General features: G+C 39.8%; 1 protein-coding gene across 11 annotated transcripts in view; it reads left to right on the top strand.

The window, feature by feature from the left end:
- The window catches only part of FGGY (FGGY carbohydrate kinase domain containing), a 281,489-nt gene that overhangs the window by 213,399 nt on the left and 43,294 nt on the right, over window positions 1-24,796 (top strand). For all 11 annotated transcript variants that reach the window (XM_048946340.1, XM_048946341.1, XM_048946339.1 and 8 more), the window contains 2 exons: window positions 2,458-2,586; window positions 4,815-4,918. In XM_048946340.1, coding sequence (XP_048802297.1) covers window positions 2,458-2,586; window positions 4,815-4,918 — 233 coding nt within the window. The remainder of the gene's footprint in view (window positions 1-2,457; window positions 2,587-4,814; window positions 4,919-24,796) is intronic.

Here is a 24,796-nt window from a genome sequence, read left to right as displayed (position 1 = left end):
CATGGGAATAATAATTCCCTTCCTAGGTCTCTGCCCATTCCACACCTACTTACTCACTCTTTTGTGGGTGCAAGAAAGCAACTCCTGTGATTACAGTGGCCACACAGAGCCTGCTTTGCTCTTTTATAAAGCTATTTAAGAACAGATCGTGTGCATGTAGGAGAACATACACTGATTGCTAAAACTGAAAGGATGAAGTAGAGGGTCACAGTCAATATTCTGTTTGCTGATTTCCCTGATTGCTGGAGAGTCCCCTTTGCATTCCATGTGAGGGGGATTTCTGGGTGCTGTCACTTCCCAAATTGTCTGGAGGTGCTTTCAGTCAAGGAATAATAGTTCAGCTTTTACCTTAACTCATAAATGAGGTGGGCTGAACTCTACCTTGAATTCATTAACACACATTGTTGTTGTGTTGTGTGTTCAAATCACAGGAAACCCATCCCTGGGCACTCTCTCACACATTTGAATCCTGTGGAGGACTGTTGCTGGTCATTCTGGTACATCACTTGTACCAACAGAATTGATGGGGTCATTTTCTGTTCCATTAGAAGAGAGGATTCTCCTTATACCTGGAAATGCTCCATTAGTGCTTGTTAACTAGAAATACAGTAATTGAGGAGCTGGTAGGAAAAGATTTTTTAGTAACCCTGATTTCTAAATTGGAGCATAACCATATAATAATTGAACATGAAAATATTTAACCAATATGACTGATACAAATAAGCCTCAATAAGCCAACAGTGAAATTGAGTGCCTGGAAAGATGTTTTGTTTCAGATTATTTTCATCTCATGCTGTATATACAATATATCTGTGTGCTTTCATGTCATGCAGTTGATTCTGGAGAAAAAGATGTGGTTTTAGCTGCATGAACTCTTTTTAACTTCCTTCCACCTGCATGGTCTTTGAATGTCAGGTGAAGCATGCAACTTCTGTTTTACTTGTATTATTTTCTGATGTCTTAAGAAATCAGAAGACAACAAAAAACTTAACTTGAAAAGAGGCAACCTGATCTCAAATCCTACTGTGGGGAAAAAAATCACAAAACATACATCTCTTGTAAAAGCTAGCACAGTGAATAAGAATTAATAAAATGTAGACTTTTTTGAGAGAGGAGATGTGAAGATGTTATCACATTCTTCTGCATAAGTTAGTGGAGAGCTGGAAATGATGACTTGTGGTTACTGCCCCTAATGTTTGAATACAAACCTAAAGTCAAGCCAGGAGTTTTGGGTATGACAGATTTGTTGCACATTTCCAGTGTAAAATCCAATCTAATATTTCAGAGGCGGAGGTGTGGCTTCAACAGAATAGAAACTCTTGGAGAAGTGAACTCTAAGAAGTTTGTGTGCTGTCTAATCACCAAGTGCCCCATGCATTGCTTCGGTCAGGATGTGGCTGCCTTCCATAAAGTGAAGAATCGGTATCATCTGCAGCCAAGCCTAAGATCAACTACCACTGTGATATATAGACAACCCATTTTCCAACTGTGAATTTAATATTGTAACCTTTTCATTAAACAATGATATAACATAACAATTTCTAGAACGTAATACTCATAGGCATTTGTGTATTCCTGCTAAATAGCAATATGCTGCTCCTCTTAATTAACCTCTATTGTGGACAATGTTCTGCTCCCTTTATACACATTGAAATGCTCTATATGTGTGACGTTCTCTATTGAAATATGTTACATTTCAGCTAGAAAAAAATAAATATGCATTATGATAGTGTAAACCTATGCTGAGATGATATCTGTCACTCCTAGTGACAAGCCTGAGAGAGGAGAGTTGCATTGGTCGTGTTTGGGGTGGCCACGACATTCTTCACACCTCCAATGAGGACTCAAAGATGGATGGTTAAACCTATGAGAAAGTAAAGCTGCAACAATGCAGTAATTTGCTGGTTTATCTTTCAGAGTTTCTGTTACTGTAGCCAACTCATTGTTAGTGGAAGCTCTTAGAGAGGATGGAGATGGGGAGGGAGGAGGAGGTGGAAAGGGAAAAGGTCTTTTTTTTTTTAACAGGATCAACTTTCAGTGGTGAGCATGGGCTGAGCTGAGTCTCATTCCCCTGCATAGAGAATGGCTGCAGGCAGTGTATGCAGCAACTACCACAGGAACTTGGAATTTCTGTACGAGTATTTCATATCTCTTGGAAAGCTGCCAAGCAGAATTTAATTGCTTGTGGTGAGATTTTTCACTGTGGCTAGACAGGGCATTGAATGCTTTTGAACTTTCAAATTACTATGGAGCAGCCTGATGTAGCGTGGTTGTGTTTAACATACAGGTACATAATGAGAGATATTTCTTAATCAGATAGAGTTCTTTGATGCACTTTTTAGAGTTACGTATACCAACTAACTTCAGGGAGAGGAAGGGAGTTCTTGTAATAACACACATGTTTGTTTTTCTGTTTAGTAAATTCACAGGTGTATGGTTTTTCTTGTGTCTGCCCAGGAAACCACGTCTTGTCTCCTGGAGAGTCTGTTGGAAAAGGTCTAACGCCAGAAGCTGCAAAAGAACTCGGTCTCCCCGAAGGGATTGCAGTAGCAGCATCTCTCATTGATGCACATGCTGGAGGACTAGGTACTTAGTCACATATTTACTGTTCTGGGAAGCAGGAATGTATTGAATTAATTTTAGCTTTTTTTTTTTTTTTTTGCTTAGCCCATTTTATATCCAGCAGCCTTCTCAGATGTTGTTCTTATAAAATAGCATAACTAAAATTAAAAACAACAACAACAACAACAAACAGTAAGTACCAAAATTGAATATCTGTTTATAGATAGGCCCTCAGGTATTGCTGCTTCTTTCTTAGCAGCTGGACTTCCAAATTGTGCATTAACTCTTGTCAGCTCCACTTTGAATTCCTGAGCTGAAACACCTTTGGGCTGGCAAGGCAATGTGATGAGAGTGCACATCTTCTACTGCTCAAAATTTGGGGGATAAGAAAGAAAAATAAATATTTTAAACTCCAAGTAAGAAGTCTCATGTCTAAGTTGGTTTTCGTTCCTGCTTTAGGAGATATTCATCCTTTAAATACTGCAGTGGGTACTTTTTCATGGAAGTTTATGCTAACAGAATGCATGGATATCTACCAGCAACAGTGCTTTTGGTCTAGGAGTAAGATTAGGTAAATACTGTTCATCTAAACTAGCAAACAAGAATGGAGAGAAAGATGGCCTATGAGAGGCAATCCTCATCTGAGACTTCCAGCTTTTTTCCACAGCTGGAGTGTGGAAGGCCTAATGTTAGTGGTTTTTCTTTTCTAGCACAATATTCTGATGTGCTCAGTTCCAGATACATTGAAATACGTTTGTATTTTTCTTACTATACTGTTTAGCTTTATCTAAATAAAGTAAAAAACAAAGTGATTCAATGTAACTTTTTCAGCAGGAAATGGAGGTTTTTGAGTTTGGTAAGTTAGAAAAAAATCTTGCCTCAGGAAGTTTTGGTGTTATTGAAACAGTGCTACCTTTTTGATAACGCTATCCAAAATTCTTAATACAAACTCATGCCTGCCTGTGCTGAGCAGTGAAAAATAAAGCATAAGTAAAATACTTGCAGCTTTCTGCTGCTCCCTACAAATAAGCCCTGTGTATGTCAGCTGTGCTGCTATGTAGTCACAAGCCAACTAGGATGAATGGATATGAGGACGTATCTTTAAAGACACTGATTTTTTTGCCCTTGATTTTCTGATTATTTAAGTAACTTTCAACCATAATTCTGTGATAACCGTGGCAACCATGATAAGAGAAGACCCAGCAGACAGATTGATAACAGAATCTTGCAGTTGTGACCTAAACAAGAAAGTGTTAAGCAAATGTAGCATACTAACCACAACACTTGGCACCTTTCACTTCGTAAAATCTATGGTTTTGAAAATATAAAATATCCATCACATGTTTTTGCTATCCTTCTAGAAAGAGAAATATTATTATTTATGTGGTAGGATTGCCAAACCAGTCTCTAGACTGCATATTATCTATTAAAAAATAATGGTCAAGAAAACATGGTTTGTTATGTTGCTGCAATGCCATGCAAGCAAGAATACAACTTAAGAAGAGAAGGAAGGGCAAAATTTCCACTTCAGCCTGTCCTTAACTGATTTAAGCATAATCAGATACGTGGTGAAGTTTCACTGCAGATCTGCACCATTCTGGAAGCAGTTCCTGGCACTTCTCTGGCATCTCCCAGTATGAAGTTCTGCTGCAGGCTGAGCGCTTGCTGTATTTGTCCTCCTTCCTGTGCTATCCTGCATGTAGAAGCTTCATGCAGAAAGTTACAGCCAAGAATGGCTCCTCGCAGGGAAGGACTAATGTGTGCTGTAGATAGTTCTGTCTGACACAGACAGCAGCAGCAGCCAATACAACAGGGCTGGCAGCCTTCCAGTCTGCTGCCAAGTTCTCCCTTTTACCAACTCATCCCCTGACAAAACACATCAAACAGTGTGCGTGATAAACTGTCAACAAATAAACATACCTGCTGTGGTGCCTTTCCTAGCAGGGCGGTCTTTTTCTCTGTATGTTAGCACACTGCTCAAAGGAATGAAGGTCAGGTTGTAGTTGATACAACGCTTAAAGATCATGATGATAAACATGAACAAGAAAACATCTTGTGTCCTCATGCATCTGTAATAAAAAAGAAATATTTTATCAGAGTTATTTTATAGCTTTGTTTATTGAGAAAGTAGAATTTTATGATTTGTGGTAGTGGTGTGAGATATTTGGCAATTATTTGTGCATGGAAAAGCACTGTTTTGTGAGGGTTGGCTTGCTCTTCACTAAAATAGCATTTTGATTTTATTTTAATAGGAGTAATTGGAGCAGATGTGAGAGGACATAACCTGCCATGTGAAAACCAGCCAATTACATCACGAGTTGCTCTGATCTGTGGAACATCTTCATGCCACATGGGGGTAGGTTGTATGTATAGTCCTAATTTGTAGAGAATATAGTAACTTATGTGTTTGGAGGGAAAACTGACCTTTGTGCCTCTCGTCCTTTCCCTTGATTTTTTTTTTTTCTGTTAACTCTGTCTTTACCTTTGGTTATTAATTATGTATTACCATGCATTTAGCAAGGACTTTAATAGTGGTAGAAATCAATAGTGAAAAATGACATGAAAAGTAGAAACCACGATGCTAGAGTGGCTTAAAGAGCAGGCTGAAATCTGAGCCAGACTCTGAGCTTGAGTTATCTGTGACAAGCCTGTCACTAATGTGTTACAGAATAGTGTCTTTGGAGAAGGAATGCGTGTCTCCAGTCACAGCCCTTTTCCGCCACCACTTCACTTAATCAATATAAATCATTCTACCTCTGTAAGTTGCCATGATCTATGGAATTACAATCTGTATCGTGACTAAAAAGAAAGAAAAACCTTGATAAGCAATTTTCTCTTCGCTAATTTTTCTCGGTGAATTAATACAAAAGCTTTTTCTGAAATTGCAATTAAAATTTAGTGTCTGCTTTTGAAATTTATACCTTTTTAAAATGTATGAGTCTGAAAGCATTCCATTTAGATAAGTACCCTTTTCTGCCACATTTTTTATTTAAAACTCATTTCACTCTTAAATTTAGACTGATTATTGACTTGTTTTTTTTACTAAATGGGCAAATGGCAGTGGGAGTGCTATTGAATTTAGAGAGGTCTAACATGCTTCATGGAGAGAGATCTCCTGTAGAGAAAAAGAAAGGAAGCAGATAATAAAGCATCAGGTTTAGCAGAATCTATAAGTTGCCTCTGTAGTAACAGCATGCATTAAAGTGATCTTGTCACATGGATTGTAGTGCAGCAAAGCATTTAGGCACGATTGAATTTAAAGATAAAAATAATCCCAGTATTGTGAAGCAGAGATTTAACAAAAGCTTAGATGCTGTAAAACAATAGGGAATATATTTGGTTTCGTACCCAAGCTGTAGATTTGAATATCTAGTGTGCTGCTATTAGCTTACTTTGTCTCTGAAAAATCACATTGGTGTCTATACCTATTAAGGTGCTGGAATGGCACCCTGCAAACACCAGCTCTGGGGGTGAAGTTGCCCTTCCAAGCATGCCCTTACTTTCACTGTTTGCAGTTCATTTGGTGAAGGTCCTTCAGAAGAAGCCATTTGCGTGAACTCTTCCTAACCTGTTTCATTTAGCTGAGTTAGTTTAAATCATTAAAATAAGCTGGGTTAATAGATACATAATACTGGGCTAAAATGAGCTAAGAACTTCTCAATCAGTTTCCCCCAAAAGGTCTGAGGGCAATGTTGAAGGGCTGGAAACGAGCCAGCTGGCTGTAACTTATTCCTTTAGTGTAACTCACCCTGGAGGAGGACATGTGTATGGTTATTTATTAATTTTTAAAATGTGTGTATTGGTAAATTCTAACATGGTTCTGAACTCAGTTCACAACTGCAGTTTGGGGAAAAAAAAACAACAAATTGAATGAAAGCATATCAGTGTAAAGACTTTAAAAGCACTTTTTGTGTGCGTACTCCAAGATGCTGTGAGACGTGGCCCCGTTAGCTGCACTAATGTAACAGAAGTGGCATGGCAACATCCATGTTGGTGTTACTCATTGTTCTGTTCTGTCATTAAAGCTGAAGTGAAGTGTGCATACGTTGTGTGCCAGAGACAAGATGGAACCTTTCAAGACTCTTAATCATTTGAATGCAAACTCAGAAATAGATGCTTGTGCAGTGTTGGGTTTATTTAGATATAACTACTCAGCATTTTATAATCATTTCCTTAACTATCTTCCTTCGCTTATCTGATCAGAGGTATAGCAATCTTTAGTAGGCAAATTCTAAACTGCTCTGCATTTGATCTATGGAAAGATTTCTGTTCACTGTTATTTTATCTATTACCTACGTACACTACATGAAGTGAATGCCGAGCACACAGCACAGTTGTATTTGTGTTTTAATGAGACCTATATGCAGCTGCATTTGGCTGGAATTAGCTGTTCCTTTTTTTAATTAGGGCTATAAAATGAAAGTATATTATGCTTGTGTTTTGATAGAAATATATATTTGCTCTCTCTGTGTGCACCAAGGGACCCTCAGGGCTATAGAGATTAATCATCGAGTTTAATTTAATGCAGTGGGAGAGAGACCTGTGTGGTCAGGCGGGCATTAAAAAGTGCCTTTGATCTGCCTCAGGTGCACTGAGCCCCAGTGAGCCAGCAACAATAATACCTTTGTGAGATGATCAGAGACGAGAGAGGGAGAAAATGGCCTGTGTGGAAACTCAAGGCCGTCCTTTGTTGTGGTTCTGGCAACCGAAAGAGCCAACTGTCAGGAGAACTTCAGCAAACAGAAAGCAGGGTGAAAGTACGGCTGGATTTTTTTCAAGAGATTGTAACAGGAAACTGTTCAAAATCATCTGCTATGCCTCTCTCCCCTCCCTTCCTCCTCTTGGTGGGGGCAGGAGCATTACTGCTGCTGTGTCTGTTGGTACAGTATTTCCACTCTCAGACCGAATCCTCCATGAGTCACAGAGCAGGTATTGCTTGAACATGGCATTGACTTTAAACTTTTAACAGAAACTACTCCATGACCCAATTTTTATTACCTCAAGGACTCTAGAGATCTTGAACAAAAGACTTTACTAGTTATGCCTTTGATATTTTAGAGTGTACAAATGGAGCCTAATTTTACTCATGGCTGTAATAGTTTGTGGTAACGGTATCACTTTTAAGAGAAGATCCACTTCTAAGAATTAACCAGTGACAGTTTTGGATGATCAAGCATATGCAAAGCACTGTGTTTCTGCTGAGATACTTAACTAGCTTGTGAAAGAGGCAAAAAGCACAGTGTGATTAGGAACCATGGCCAGGTCCTAGCAGGTAGCTGCTAAAGTCACTGCCACCTGAGGGCTCATCCATTATCCGTGCTTGGGGGCGTGGGGACTGATAGTGTTTTGAATATTTTGGAGCAGTTATTCATTTTACATGATATTCTGCTGCCTCCTTTGCCCAAGCAGAAGTCATCAGTGCAGCTTGCTTTTGAAATGGCAAATAAGCTGTCCTTTTGCTTTTGAAGGTCGGTCCCTTAGTGTAGGGCTGGGATTCATTTGCTGTGGCTTTGATCTCTGAGCAGTGTAGGTATTCCTTTCAAGTGATGGTACGCAGTGGCTGGCTGTTCTGCGTGGGCTGCTGCCGCCCATCGGGCTTTGTAGGAAGGGTGTCTAAGCTCCAGCACCCACACTTACTTTTGAAACTTAAAGGAAACTTTGCTTGTGCCGCCGCGGCAACTACACAAAGTGTCCTGTATCACAGAGCTCCTAGTATTCCTTGCATTAATTAGCAGTACTGCTGCTGCTTTCTGATGGATGAACGTTGCGATTTCCCGTACCTGGTAAAGAATAGAGCCTTCTCAGGGACACTAAGTTCACCTTTTTCCCCCTCATAATAACATGTGTTGGGAGACTGTAAGCAATTTGAGAGTACAGGTTGCAGGACAGTTGTTCCATTTGGGAAATATTTGTTATCCTTGCCGTAACACCTTTCTGAATTCATAGCTGGAGGAATTAGAACATCATCTAATGGGAGCGTTGTCTGGGCTGATTTCAGCTTACTGAGAGAGGGGGCACTGAATTTCAAAACTGCTGTTTTGAAATATGATGGGTTTGTCCCTTTCTACTTAGGGTCTCTGTTTTGGTGTGTTGTTTTTTTTCCCATCCTCATTTAGTGATATGGTCATTCTTCAGTCATTCTGTTTTCTTTATCAGCGCTCTGTATGCAACACTTACTTTTTGGGATTGTCGGGGAGTCTTTTTTGGTTTGAATGGAGTCTCTTCTTTTACATCTTTTTGTTATTCCTCCATCTTTGTCACTGGGAGCTGACTCATCTTCTGTGGTGCACAAGTTATTTTTTTCCCCTGGTGGTAATGTATGTGTGGTTTGAATTTTGGAATTCAGTCCTTTTTTAAAATTTGAGAGGCACAAGTAGATTGTTTTCTATCTTGCTTATATTCACTACGTGATCTGAGGAACTGAGTTTGAGCAGCAAAATGGGCAGTTTGTTTTGCTGTTCCAATGCTTACTATGGATTATTTTAGGAAGAATATCCCGTATTCTGTTTTACCAAGCCTGACTAGTCTTTGCCTGTTTTCTTCTAAGGGAACTTCAGCCCAATTTGCTTCTTCTAAATTTGTTCATTTGATTCTCGTGATGACTGGCAAACACAATAGAGCTTCATTGCTCCACAATATCCACCCAAGCTGCCAGCTTTGTTCACACAAATAGAGTGCAAAGCACGTTTCCACCCCCAAAGCATGCACAGTACGTGTCCTTTACAGTACATCCTGGAGTGGAGGCTGCAGAGACATGCTGGCTCGAAGTGTTCTCATAGCCTGATCTCTGTAATCTCGGTGGGAGCCAGACCAGCAAGTGGATTCCGTATATTTTGGCTCTGATACCAGAGTCTCCTCTTCAGAACATGCCACGTTGTTAAAGCAGCAGACCTTAGAGTAATTATTACAGGACTCCTCAGCTGCTTGAAATCATCTGCGATGAGGGGAAAACTTGCAGAGACAAAACAGCCTGGTGCTTGCTCTCCCAGCTATATTTAATCTCATCGGATGGCACTGAGGAAAGTGTTTCTGGAGCGGAGAGCTGTGAGCAGCGCTTCAGCCTCGCACCCTGCAGCACGGCTGCACATGTGGCCCTGCTGTGAAACGTGCAGTCTCCGTGGGGACAGGGCCAGGAGCCCTCAGCGAGGAGCCTGGGTGCCAGCTGGCTGTGACCCAGGTTCAGCAAAGGCAGCAACTTGTCCTTCTGCTGACCAAGGAAAAGGGGCTGGGTTTGGGAGGGTGAGATGAGAGAGGAGGAAGGCAGGAGGGGAAAAAAAAAACCAACACAAAAGCAACACTTCTGAGGCTGAGGCAATCTGAAGAAGCTTTTTCAATGACCTGTGCCTGCTTTTGAAATTGATAAGTGCTTGCCCTCCTGCTTTTTTAATATTCTCCTCTTCTGTAAGGCCAGTTCTACACATGAGTCACAGAGCTGGTGTCTTTCAAATGGGAGGACTGAATTAGTGTCACAGGAACCTCTCCCTTGCTCTGTCCTCATTCAGTTCAGTTCTGCTAGCTTATATATTGAGTTTGGCAGCAGTCACAGTGCTGCCTTCCCAGCTAATGAAGACATTTTACGTTCAGGGAGGGCTGTGTGAGATGAAAACCACATTTTCTTCACGACTGTTGTTACAGGTTGCCCATCCTTGCTCTGCACAGATTGTGTCTTCTGAGGAGGTCACTGGGTCTGCTTAGGTATTTTTCAATCTATGGCCCTGGAAGGGTTACATAGCCATAAAAATGCCTCCGCCTTCTACTCATCCCTCAAAGAAGTTCTCCACACCCTTTTTTAATGAGGCTGCCTTGTTCCATGCTCTAGCATCTTTGGTTTGCAAAAGAAACAAACAAAGCTGTAATATCCCCTGCACTGGCATTAATTTGACATTGTATGCTTTGTTTGCTTTGTTTTGTTTATAAAAGGCAAGAAGTAAAATATTTCTGCTAGCAGGGCATATAAAAGATTGTTGCTTTTCTGACCTCATTATATTAATAAAAGCTAGGAAGAATTCAGTAGTGGTGGGACATCATGTGCAGGCAGCCTCCAAAACCCAAAGCACTTACTTGCAGAACTAGTAAACCACAAAGCTTCAGATCTTAAAATGTAAATAGGAAGTTGGAGAGTTTACTTTAGAGCCAGCAGTGGTGAGTCTGTATCATGTTTATTTCTGCTTGCCTCCCAGCCTTTTCTGAAGCTTGGCAGAGATGAAAGGAAGGGTTTTTCAGAAAATGAGTTATTAAAAGTTTTTGTTATGAGCAATATTTCTTTGTTCCTGGCCTGGCATAATTCAAAGCTCAGGTAAGCTTTGGTGGCTGGGAGAATAGGACATTCCTATTCACTGCATGCCTGTCACAGAAACCCAATTTTGCATCGCGTCACTTTGTGGGCAGTCAACCTGTTCATGGGATGCAGCTGAAAACAGTACAGTCACTATATTGTACGTGCCCTAGATAATGCTTAGCAGCATTTCCAGAAAGCTGCAGTCCATTCTCCTTTCCTTTTGTGAACAGATCATTTGAGTTCAAAGACTCGAAGAATAGATGGGGATAGAGCAAATGCTTTGAAAAATATTCTGCTTGGAGCCTATAAGAGGACTGATATTCTACAGGCGTCTCACTGACATCAGTGAAAATGCTTGCTTTGAAAATTCCAGCAGATGCAGTGGTTTTCATGCTGCGGTTAGCTGCAAACCGTCCTGTGTGACATGCAGCCTTACATTAGGATATCTGTTCTATAATACTAAGCCTTTCTGCAGTGCCTTCTCTTTGGTGGTCTTTGCAACGTTGAATGAATGGAGTAAGAGAGTGGGAACTACTATTTCATTTTTATTAGACAGGAGACTGAGACACTTTGTAGTTTAGTAGATTTTTTAATTATTAATCTTTACTTTTACAAACTGCACCTATACAGTGCTTTGGGACCGTAGATTCAAGTGAGAAATTTTGCTAAGTATGTTTAAGCATGCAAGATTTTTCCCTGCTCTAAAATGACAACATTTATATGCTGCAGATGACACTGTGTTGCCCTGTACAATAAATGCATGAAACAAAGATGTTTTCTTCCTTCTCTGGGTTTTCTATTCTATGACATGAGCACAATGGATGTGAAGGCTTATGTTGGACTTCCTCCAGATATGTCCCCTAATAGGGCCCATCTCCTGTTTGTCGCTGCTTGACTCGTGTTTTGCCTTAGAAAGCATGAGCTTCTTACCTAGCTATGCTGACACTAGTAAGATTTGTGTAGTCTGCCTGCCAGAAATACTGTCACCTGATTTGTACCCTCCGCTGTGGCATTGAATGTTACCTGTAAGAAGCTCTGGCAGCCACCACTTTGTATCTTTAATTCTTAACTGAAGCTCTTATGTATTTTAATAGGGTTTGGGGTTTTTGTCTGTCTCTCAGCAGAGGGAGACTAGATTCTACAGCAAGAAAACTTTTAAAAATTGAATTAAACTGAATTTAAAAATTGTTGCTTCATTGGTGTATAGATATCACAGTATTGTAGGGAAAGGATAAAACGACTTGATTCTGTTTTATTGTATTATTATGTTCACAACAGTCTATCAGCAACTGTGGCCCTCCTTTGTAACAAAAGATTTTCCTGTTTTCTATATTCTTCAAAATGATGTTGCCAGACGTGACACGTATGATATTTTATCAATGCTGCAAACTGACCAACTCTGATTTCTCCCTTCAGCCCAAGAAGAAAATATTAGCCTGAAGCTCGTAGTCTTGAGTGTCTTACTGGCATTCCTAGGACAGACAGATGGGGATCAGATCACGAGCATCACGAGCATGTTTCTGTATAATTAATGGTCTTTCCAGTTGTCTTGTTTACCTAGTTTTTGTTTGGTGCCATGAATTTGTCAAGCAGCCTGCTCTCTTGGTGTATCAGGCACTGGAATGGATGCCCAGGGAGGTGGTGGAGTCACCGACCCTGGGGGTGTTCAAGGAAAGGCTGGATGTTGTGTTGAGGGACATGGTTTAGTGGGAGCTATTGGTAATGGGTGAATGATTGGACTGGATGATCTTTTAGGTCTTTTCCAACCTTGGTGATTCTATGATTCTAGATCTCATGGTGAACCAAAAGGACAAGTGATGTCCTTCTCTGATGCTAGTCTTTTTCTCAGAAGAACTTAGCTGGACTGTGAAGGAACAATTAAGATTCAAATTATAAGGGATGTCCTTATTCATCTGCTGGGATATCTCTGGGCCTTGGAATGAACAGTTTTCAAGGGAGTACAGTAATTGCATGAAGAACAACTTCATTGTTTTGTGTTAGCTTTAAAATTTTGGATGTAGCAGTATTTGTAGCAAGTATTATGGGATTTGGGATCAAAAAATATATTGCTGGTGTCCCATGTGATTCTGCCTGATTGCGTCTGTTCTGCAATTTACCTTCCTTCATTGACTTAGATGGGGCAAGGTTTGTTAGCAAGAAAGTCAATCCCTTTTCATACAATCATTCTGGATGCAAATGAGGAGAAACATTAGCTGCTGCTTTTTTCCCAGTGTCAGCTGGGAATCACAGTTTATGCTGAGTTCATTGTTTATAACTGTGGGTGAAGGCCTGAGGTTCTCTCCCAGTGTTTATTCTGACCTTGGGAGTTTGTCTCAGTAAGTAAGGGCTGAATAAACACCAAGTAAGGTTCTCAGGATTTACCCATTTAGCTATTCAAATAAAAGCATGTTTAAAATAGTGTGTGATGGCATATCCCACATAATGTAAATCTACTTCCATTAACTCAGAGGTATTGTAAAAGAAGATTAGTTTTACATGTAAGTTTGATACTGTTGTTGGTAGTGGCCTGCACTACCAAACAGTGAAAAAGAAAAGAGAAACATCTCTCTAAAATGTACTGCATTATGCAGTAAATATCTTAAGGTGCATGGGAAGGGCATTCCAAGTAGATAAATAAGCCAGACCTCATTTGAAAAGATTTTCTTTTCCTTGATATTTTTCACTAGTTGCAGTGAGAACTGCAGGTTTTGAAGAATAATTCAATCCTGTAAATAATAAGGAATGTTACATTCATGCAAGAGAACTTGGGCTACCTGTTTAGGTACCACCTGGGATTTGTCTCCCACCCTTCCCTTAAATTTCTGGTACGTCAGCTACTGAGCTTCAAGTTCTTCAGGGTTGTCACCATCTGATAGAATGGGTTGGCCAAGTTGGGTTGTCAAGATTTCATCTACTTACCGTGCATATTAGAGATGACAGTGAAAATACTTTCAAGAAAAAGCAAGGGTCTTATGGTACAGTCAGTGGGGAAGGATGTAAAGCAGGATAGCTCATATCTTTCTGCAACTTAGCAGTTCTGCCATCAGCTACTTGTGGAAACACAGCACTCAAACTCCCTTATGGACAATGTATTTGTGTGCTGCAGTCCTTTAGTCACAGTGACAAGGAATGGGCCCACTTCAGACTGCATTGAGACAACCTCAGGGATTTTTAAGTGTTATTTGAAGACAGAATTGTTATCCTGTCTGGCATGCGAGGTGAGCAGTCACAGTATTTGTATCATAGCTGTTCTGTGTGCATGTTTCCTAACCTTTCAGGTTGGGGCAAGGTCTTGCTGGTGTCATAAAATGAGGTAGTGCTGCAAATCATATCTGTAGCATATTTATTTAGGAATGAGAACTGAAGCTGAGGGACTGCGAGCTGCAGGAATAGTGCTGAGACATTTAAAAAACCCAAAAAACTCCTATGTTCTTTTAAAGACTTATATTGATCTTTAAGTCAGCATTATAATAAATGCATTTTCTAATGCACAAATGAAGTTTTTACTGAGAGATTTCTAGTGTTCATTTTTTGTGTGCAGTCTCAGTCTCTTCTAAAGGTTTGGCATCTCATGTGGGTTGGAAGTGGGAACAGAAATACTGGAGCCTGGAAGGATACTTTGGAGAAGGATTATTCTATGATTGCCCTGTGCCTATGGTCTTCCCTAAGCCATCTGTTGTTAGCCACTGCAAACAGGTGACTGAGCTATATGGATCTTTTGGTTTGACTTTATTTTTGTTGTTAGATCACTGAAAGGAGATAGTTTCTGTTGTGGTAAACTTTCAGGAATGTAATTCAGCATAGCAGCAAATTTAGTCTTCTAAAGTGAATATTTGAAATGTCCTGCAGTGAGTTGTGTGTGCAGAGAGATTTATAATCTTCACATCAAGTGGCATTTTGTGACAGTGAGAATCTATCATTGGAAGAGAAGTAACAATAAATGAGTGGTATAAATTGTTCCAGCTCATTTGAAGCCCTATATCTCCAGCAGCATAACTTTAGAAGAGTGTTGAATAGCATTTCAGCAGAGGATACAAGTAGAAGCTATTGTGTAACCAGACAACCTTTCAGTCCATTTATCAAAATGCTTGTAGTTCCCATTTCAAGAAAGGCGACACAGTAAATATGAGCAAAAAAAGGTTAATCTGTATGTCTATATCCAGACATTGCACAAAAATAAAACTAAAATAAATCAGTATGGTACTGTTATTCAGTGCTTCACAAAAAAAACTTATCAATCCATGAAGAATGTGGGCTTTTTTTCCTCTTTTGGACATTGAAAACAATTTAGTAGATTAAAACTCTTTTTTTCCAATTTATGTAAGAAACCATGGCCTTTCAGAGTGAAAAGACAAGACATAATACACTGCTGTGCACCTACTGTCTGCTTTCCCATGCAGTAGCACAAGATGTGCCTGATGTTAACGGATTCTGAAAAATGACAGAATTTAAATATGAGTATTTAAGCCTGGTACAGCCAAAATGTATCTAGTTTATAGGATTTGTTTCAAAGCTGAGCATTTGGTTAGGGTCTCTGAGAAGAGATTTGACGTTCTTGCATCTCTGATTAAGGTGGATGGAAATGGTGCAAACTGAGTATGCCTGGAATGGTTACTCATGAATTCATTCTTATTTGAATTTTTCCAGAGTTGAAACTGTCTCAAGTTGTCCCAGGCTCAGCTCCAAGTTTGCTTCCTGACATAAACATGGGAGGTCAACCTCACACGTAACAAATAAAATTCTACAGGGGCGGATTTTCTTTTGAGGACAACAGTGTTGTTTTTGTGTCTCAGGCAATTCAACCCAGAGACAGTTCTAGATTTGGATACTGTGCTCAGATTTCCCTCTGCTCCTATTCACTACTTCTTGAGGCTTATCTCATCTATGACTCTGAATGACCTGTTTACCTGGAAGTACTCTCTCAACTTTCCTGGCCTCTCCTGGTACTGACACAGAAGCCATTTGATCAGCTGGTCCCAGCACCTCTCTAGGGGCAATTCTCAGGTCTTGGCACCAGTGTCTCAACCAGCATAACCAACCAATGTTCCTCGGAAAAGCTTTGTATAAATAAAATGTCATTTTTCTATAAACAAAACAGCTCTATCATAGTCCTCCAACACCTTTTTACTTTGTGATACCTTTTTAGATCATCTGTTGAATCACAACCTCACTAGTCTATTGGTTTCAGGAATCCTTTCCAAGGATGCTCAATTCCAAGGATAGATCTTAGTGCCTTTATTTTCTGTTCGTGAGTTTCAGTTCTACATGAACAGCATTTGGGGTCCAACTTCCAAGATGGTAGTGCAACCAAACTCCAAACTGCCACCATCTTCCATCATGTCTGAGGTCAGTGACTCTAATTCAAAATTATATATATATAGATATATATGTGTTCCTTGGAGTTTTGTAGTCACGTGGGTGCATTACTCACATGAATGCAGATGTCTGCTGCTCACAGTGGGTCAGTAGAGTCATCTCTGAGCCATCAGGAGATGGTTGCCAGCTCTCTGCAGATCTCATAGGAGGCTGAGAAGTTTGTATTTATTCATGGACAATGACTTTTCTTTCCTCTCTCTCTCTAATTGCTCATCTCACAGAGTGTCCGTACGTAAGTAGTGTGATATGGATACCATTAAGCCATGCCCATCTTCCAGCTTGTGCTTTGAAGTAGCCAAGTACCAAACACTCATGTCTTGTTACAGCTCCAACTTTCTCAAACTGGCAAATTACAGCATAACTTGTCTGAGACTTGACGAGTGCATTGTTCAGATGTAGTCCTCTCACCTTTTGTGGTCAGAGCACTCCTGGTTAAGTAAAAGATGAGGTGACAGAGAGATGCATTGCACTTCATAACAGTGCCTTGTGTGTTTTTCCGTGGTGCACCCTCCTCATTAAATAGTGGGTTGTGGATCACAATTAGTTTGTGATATCTCTTTTCCTGCTCATAATGCCTTTCTAATGGCACCGGGAGAAGAATGTAGCTGTAGGCTGTCTCTATTATCATAAAGTATGTGAAGGACACTCTCCTTATGCAGAGCTAGGAAAATATTAGTTTGAATGGGGAGGAGCTGCAAGGACATAGCTGTTGGCCTTGTAAAAGTTCAGTGCTGAAATACTACACATTGTGTGGATTTCCATATCATTTCTGAACTGGAGCACCCACTCTGTTTTTGTTCCCTCTTTGTGAGAAAGAAAATAGTAGGGAAGGCTTAATGCAGCCCTAAATGCAGCGAGCCAAATTTAACTTTCTTACAGTTGGATTGCCTTGCTCTGATCAGGTAGGCAATACAGAGTGAAAATGAAATACCCCCCAATTTTGATTTAGTAGGTAGGTGCTATTCTTGCATTATATTTTCCCCTCAAGAAAAATGGTAGTCTGGTATAATATGAAAAATATTACTGATTAAAACAGGTCTCAGTTGTTCAGCTTTCCCGGTTAACGCTGAACAATTCTCTGAAGGCTGATATCATTGCATGTTTGCTTTGTAAGATTGGTATCTAAAAAAGAAAGGGAAGCAATTTTAAAATCAGCATAGACAAAGCAATTGCCAAGTTGGTAATCAAGTAATTAAGAGTATAGGCATGTGAAGAAATTAACTGTGTAATCTATGGGGTGTATTTGCACGCTGTCAGCGACTTTGCAGTAGCACTCCTGGCCCTGGTTTCCTGTGGAATGTGCAAGGTCCCTGGGATTTGTCACATGATATGCCACAGGAAGATGATGAGTAGAGGTGGTTTTTACCAGGCAACTGGCCTCCTATTTTTGCCTGTAATAATTTATTCATGTGGCAGTACCCAAGATGTATTGACACCATACTCACTGTTGGCTGAAAACTGGTGCGGTATGTGGAGAAAAACGTGAAATACCCACAGTTAGCACAGCTGAAGAGGTTGGAACTGGTTGGTATCTCAAAATGGGTTGCCATGTAGAGGTGCCTGTTATTCTGTTAAGGGCACAGCGAGCTCTTTTAGCCCCACAGCATCCCTTTGTCAGAAGGTTTTCTCAGAAACACAACTTCAAACTGGTTGCTGGTGACAGAGCTCCAGGAAAGCTGCTTATGGGAGTGCAGTCTGTGAGCTCTTAGAGTCCCAGCTCTTGGCAAGAGCCTTTTGTATTGCATTTAAGAAGATAAAAGAAAATGCAGCTGAATAAAAGTTTCAGGGCTTTTTTGTTTGTTTGTTTCTTGATAAGTTTAGAAATAAATTGTTATCGATTGCAAATAATGTTTTAGGTGATGTGTTTCACTCTTTTGAGAACCGGGTTCCTTTGGGTGAGGAAAGGAAACCCCCAAACCCTGCCTAATCATTTCAGCTGGTGGCTACATTTTCAACAGTAAATGTGTGAGTAGGTCGTCATCCCCCTTGAGTGAGGGATATGTCTGGTAAAGTCATGTCCAGCCTTTGGATTTTGAAGTGTGTATCTGCAGCTAGACTGATACTCTTAACAAACAAAACTCTGACAGCACAAGCTGTCTTTAATTATTCTTATTCCCTACCTTTTTTTTTTATTTGAAATAAGGAACATGGGCATGCAGAAGCAAACAAATTCCCTTTTCCTTTGCTATCTAACTGTATACCGTCTCCCATTCAAGGAGATGTCTCTCACCTTTGTGGACATATGCTAGTTTTCTTAATTCTAGACACTTAAAAGCTAGGGCCACCATACCCTCCTAAGGGTGAGTGCCTGAGTCCATTCTTGGATACCTAAAGAGAAGGCTTCATGTTCTGTGTTCCAGAAATCAATGGGAAATGCGTGTCTCTGGCATTTTGAAATCAGATGACCTATATGTGTCTAAATAGTAGTGAGTGCTAGCCCAGGTTCAAGCAGTGTACATCAGCATTATTCTGAGGAAGCTGGTGGTTAGCATGCAGGTTTGAACAAGTTAAGGCTTTGGCTTCCAAGGCCAGGAGCACTGCTTCAGACAATTTTATCTTTGTGCATGTAAATATAAAGTTGATTAAATGATATTATTGTGATTCAAAATATTTTTTCATTAAAAATCCTAAGAAAAAATGCAAATACCTTTCTCATTTAGCCTTGAATAAAACTCTCACGGTGAAAATGTTACTAATTTCAGTGAAATTTTCCTCTCATTAATTCTTGGAAGATATAAAGCCAGATTGGGCAATGTATAATCCCATCATATAAGTCACCTGGAATATTTTCAGAGATTAGGTGGTTGTCCTAGGCATGTATTTCTTTCACTGGGCATTAATCACATACCTTATTTGGCGTGTAGGTTGTAGACCAGTCAGTGTTCTGTGGAAAATTCAGAAAACCATCTGTTGTTGTGATTAGTTTGTGATGCCACCAAGTGAAGAATAAGCAGCAAAATCAGACAGGTGTTTGTGTGTTTCTATGGCCTGAGTGGATCTGTTGCGTTTGCTAAGCTGCTGCAAGCTGTGCTGGCTTTCAGCATTCCTACTGTAGGTCGCACACTGAATCATACCTGCCTTTCTTGTCTGTCTCTTTCAACCTTGGCTGGCTCCACAGCCGGAAATCTTATCTGTGGTGTCTTTTACAGAAAAAATGTCACTTGATGCCTTTGACTGAGGGGTGTTTTTGTCTGTTTGTTTCTTGTTTAACCTCCACAGATGTCACTGGTCAATTTGGTTTTGCTTTAATTCATTCTCAGTTGCTAAGGTTTAGAAACCTTCTAGGTGTCCTTGATAAACCCATGACGTAGCCTTTGCAACAAATGATGGTGTCCATGCCAACAAGGCATTTATGAAAGTGATTGCATCACATAAATCAGAATTCTTAAATTGCCTGTAAATAAATTCCCCAAACATCTGTGGTTGGATGTGTTGAGGCAAAATCCCAAAGTCCATATTCTGCCTCTGTGGTCTTTACTCAATAACTGCCATGCTTTCAATGGGTTAAAGTTAGCTCTGTGCCAAAATTGTTGTGGCCCAGTCTTGTTGTGGCTGGAGAGCAACTCTATCCCTGTGGGTGGCCACGTGATGCCAACCTGTCACAGGGAGGAGAGCTATGTCACTTGCCACCAAAAGCTATGCAGCTACATTGCAAACCCATGATGGTCAGAGGATAGAAGTTTGAACTATAATCAAATAAATAACTGGTGGTATGTGACCTTTAGGAGTTGGAATTCCAACTTCAGGAGTTGGAATATTAATTAATTTTAACTTTCTCTGGGTTCTGAAGTACATTTTTTGTGTGTGTTCCAAGACCTTATTTGCTGAAATATCAGGCTAAAGCTTGAATATTGATGTGTGTTTACTATTTAATTAGTAATTATATGCTAGTAATACTTACATTGAATAAGTTCACCGAACTCATCATAACCTTGACCAGGAGAATTGCCCTCAGAGTTATGGGGAAGCTAAGATTTAAACCTGTTTAGTGCTTGAGAAGTAGTGCCAAGATGGCAGTCGTACAGTAGGCATCAGTACTCTGAAAAAAAAACAGCTGTGCACCCCAACCCTGCTCCACAATATGCATCATACATCCAGTAGCTATCAGTATGACCTGAATTTGAACCCGAAACCTAGAAATGAAACATTCTTGGGTTTCCCTTTGAATTCTCTCTCTTTTTTTTTTTTTTTAATTAATCTCATTCTTTGTCAGAAAGTTGTGGCCAAATGGCTGATTAAGACCCATCTGTCAGCAGAAGCAAAATGATGCAGTTTTCTTAATACAGGATTTAATGCATCAATGTAAAACCCCTGCATTGGATGAAGATCAGTATTCTTAATCTACAGTAAGATGAAGTTTGGAAGTTAAAAGTCAGCAAAGAATTTAATGAAAGCATTTGACCTGTCGATGATCAGAATCCAGACCTGCAAAGAGCATTCATTTGTTGGTGACTGATACAGTGCTGTGCCTTGTTTCTTACCCTATTCTCCTTTAGTGTCTTAGATTTCTTTTTCATACCTGCCTTAGCATAACGAAGGCAGCTGTTCTGAATTTCTGGCTATGGAAACTGATAAGTGAAATGATTTTGAAACAACTTTTCTGAATTAGCTTCTCATTATTAAGCTCTTACTTCAAATAATTAGTGACAGTAGAATGCAAGTTTAATTTGGCTTTTATAGGTCACGAATAGTTTAATTTTTGTCCCTGCATGCTGTACTGCAAGTTAATAGAGAATCTTATGGCTGAAATCACAGGCACAATATTAGGAAAAAAGAAAATACAATGAAAGGCTTGTATATTTAGCAGCATACCCTGTAAATACAAAGATTTGCTTTTCAAGTAATAGCCAGGTCCTTCAACAATGTTGTCATTAGGAATTTTTTTTAAGCTATTAGGAGTTTTTTGTAAGCATTTAACAGCAACAGAAGGTGTCATCTAAGGAAGAAAATTGTGTTGGAATTCATGCTTCCATAAAACTGCTCTCTCCGGCAGGGCCTGTTTTATTTTATCTTGTTCTGATTACTGTAACATTTACGCAGAACTGATGAGGAAACACAAGCATGTGCCCAGTCATTATGGCTAGTCTAGCAAAACAAAACTAAGTCAAATAAATCTTGCTTTTTGTCTTGCTAATTTCATGGAATAGCCACGTGCCTTGGTGATTCTTTTGTGAAGGTCTGTGTTCTGTTCCATTTTCTGTCCCAAATGACATTTGGGAAAGTTAAACTTAGTTTGGATTAAATGTTGTCATTTTCATTATCTTACATTAGCTGTAAGTTAGCTGTAGGTAGTAAGCAGTGGTTTTTTAACCCATCTTTTTCAATAGAATTTTTTTTTTTTTTTTGAGGGAGTGGCAAGTGGGGGAGGAATAAACCAAATATGCTTCTACCCTTGTACTGCTGCCATTTGAACAGGTTCCTTCATTCTTTAGCTTAGTTCCATATAGCATTATCTCTTTTAAAGATATATTTCATTCCTGTGAGCTGCCAGATGTGCTAGTGATGCGTTCTTAGATCTCAGATCGGTTGACATTGATTTTCCTAGCACACACCAATGTAGAAATCTGGTCTGTAACTCATCCAAATGGTCTATTCATAACAAAAAGTGCCTTCTGGCAGTTGCACTGCAGCTGAATACTATTAAACTGAATTCATCATTTGTTTCTGATTGCTCTATATGTTTACATATCTTACATATTAGTACGAACTTTTATAGAGCACACACTGAGGTTAAGTCCTCCCAGACAGAACCTCTTCCTCCTTATTTGCCCTTTCAGATGTTGAACTTCTCTTTTTCCATTAAAATGAATGGAAACTTTGAAACTTCTTAATGCTTTCCTGTACCGAAACGAAGGGTAAGATATAGCAGTGCACATGGTTAGTGGGCATGGTGATGAGGGGTTGGCAATTGCACTTGATGATCTTAATGGTCTTTTCCAACCTTTACGATCCTGTATTGGGGAGATGTGAAAGGTGACGTTTTCCTGCACAAAAGAATTCTTCCCCATCCAATGCCAGATGAACTGTGGGGTACAGTTATGGAGTATAATAATTCCGTAAGTAAACACCATCATAGATGGGGCAATAGTCTGTGGGAATAGGATCAAATGCTTCTCATCTCCTGTCTTCAATTGCCTGCTGCAGTAATTGTTGTGCAGAGAGCATTCTGACACCCAGCAGGGGACAAGTAACTTGACCCTCTCTGTGTTTCAGTTTCTCTATATGTAAAAAATAATAAACAGTAACATGTCTCACAATAGGAGCGTGTTGCAGGGTGGATTTAAGTTAAATAGAAGGAAGAAAATATGAAGCTTCTTTTGAACATGTATTTTAACTTTCAAAGAAGGATGTCATCTCTTATTTGCTTTAAAAATAAAAATCAATTGCCCAGAGATCTAAAACAGATGTTGTTTTCTACTAAAAAGATTAAGGATTCTCTTAAGCTCATTAAAGGAATAAAGTGACACCACATTGATCCATCTGTATCATCATAAGTATGTCTGAAGGCAATAGAAAACTCCAAAAAGGTCCCTTCCAGCCCCTGTGATTCTGTGACATGGTATTAGTGGCACAAGAATAACTGAGTGGCACCCTGTGCTTGTCTTCTGAGTTCTGTGGCACACTTTTTCTCCAACCTTATGCTTATGTGTACTCGTGTTTTAGTGGGGTTGAGTGGTATGTATACTCAGGCAGAATTTAGAATTTACAATGAAAATACAAACACCAGCTGCTGCATGGCTTGAAAAATTCAAGCGTCCGAGTCATATCAAGGAGGGGAAATGGAAGCTGTTTGCTGTCTCTTTTTATACATGTATCTGCAGAACAGTGCTCACCATTTCTTCTCGAAGAGCATGTGCCTGATTTTGGGAGTTCATTACTGCACTTCTTATCAATAACCAGGCACAACTGACCCAGAATTAACCTACCTGCCGGATGGCTGCAAAATGTGGATTGAATTGTTGAAGTGAAGGTAGAAAAAAAAATTAAAAAAAAACTAATCCAATTGAGCAATGCCACATACAGTGTTAATAAATCCCAGCATGCTAGCCGGTGTTCTTTACTTTGGAGAATTACTGCAACTGAAAAATAATGATAACCTGGTATCCCACCTGTTACATCCATCCATCCATCAGTGTGGAGCTCTCTTGTTTGCTCTGTATGGGTGCTGAAAATTTGCTGGAATATATACAAACTACTTCAGTAGTAAAATGATAGGAAAGTCTCAGTGCAATTTGTGAAAAGCCAGCATGGCAATAGACTGTCCTGGCAAATGCCTGTGGGTGTCCAAAATACTACGCCAGTATGAGCTCCAGGGACACTTTGGTCCTTTTATCAATCTAAACCCTTTAGTTTTATCAGGCATGCAGGACGACTTGATAAAAGGTGGAGTAAGGACAGAAGAAAGATAGATGTATCTATATATCTATATAATGTATTTAAACTGTTGTCCTTCTCTATGTTTGTGACTTCCCATGTATTCATAAAGCACCTTTGTGCCTCAAACATCCTTAGAGTATTTGGTCTCTTCCCACTGTGCAACAATGTGTTTAGAGGAGGCTTCAAACAAGCAGACCCTTCTGCCCTGAAGGTCCCTTCCTACCTACAGTAAGGTGTGCTGTGCCAATGCCTTGGGTTGGAAGGGACCCCAAGGATCATTGCGTTCCAACCCCCTGCCACGTAAATGAGACAGGATGCTGGGGTTCTCAGTGTGCTCCCATCATCAGTTTGGAGCAGATAACATTTGGCAATTTTGATCTTGTGCTGTCTGCGTTCTCAGTAAAGTTGGCAATGTGGCATTGGTTTAAAGATCGGTTTATTTTAGGTTTCTAAGTTTTAGAAACATTTAGCCAATACTTTTTGTTGTACTTCTTTTTGTTAGTGAAATTGTAAGAGAAGGCTTGCCCCACAGAGGTGTTGAAAACCCAAGGCTGCATTAATTTGTAGTTTTAAGAGAAAACAAAACAAAACCAAATGTCTTTGCAATGTTTTTGACGTAGCTTTGTCCACTTGGAGTCATAAATGCCTTTTTAAATTCAGTGCAGCTATTCTTGCTCTTTAATGGGTTTAGTCAGCCAAAACGTTACGCAGACACACAGACACATGTGCAGGCATACCTCTTTAGTGAAAGTAAGTCAGTGTCCTATGGCTGATAGGGGGGATTGAGCAGAATTCTCTTCTTATTTAGATGCGTTCCAAAGAGAAATGAGGATAGCTTGAAACTGTCATGATGTATTTGGAGCAACCAGTCTTTGCTGCTTTGTTTTTCTACTTTATTTCATGACGAGAATCAGCTGTAATGTCAGACGATGGCTAAAGCAGACTATTGTTTGTGCAGAACCCTCCCTGCTGCTGGTATATTTACTGAACATGTGTGATACACAAATGCCAGTAAACTGCATCATCCAGCATATTCCCCAGTTGCCAGCAAAAACTGTCTTTAAGGTTTGGCCTGTTTAAATATACAGAGAATGTGCATTGAGTGGAACAGAAACAGAGCTGAATTTTTGTTTACTGTTCCTTGAAGCTATTTGGATGTGAAATCCTGGTGTTATTGAAATCAACATCAATCCACAAGCATCC

This window comes from Lagopus muta, chromosome 5 (assembly GCF_023343835.1).
Source record: "Lagopus muta isolate bLagMut1 chromosome 5, bLagMut1 primary, whole genome shotgun sequence".
NCBI classification, from domain to species: Eukaryota; Metazoa; Chordata; class Aves; order Galliformes; family Phasianidae; genus Lagopus; species Lagopus muta.
The sequence above is the reverse complement of the archived record's forward strand: the minus strand, read 5'-3'. Positions and strand labels throughout refer to the sequence as shown.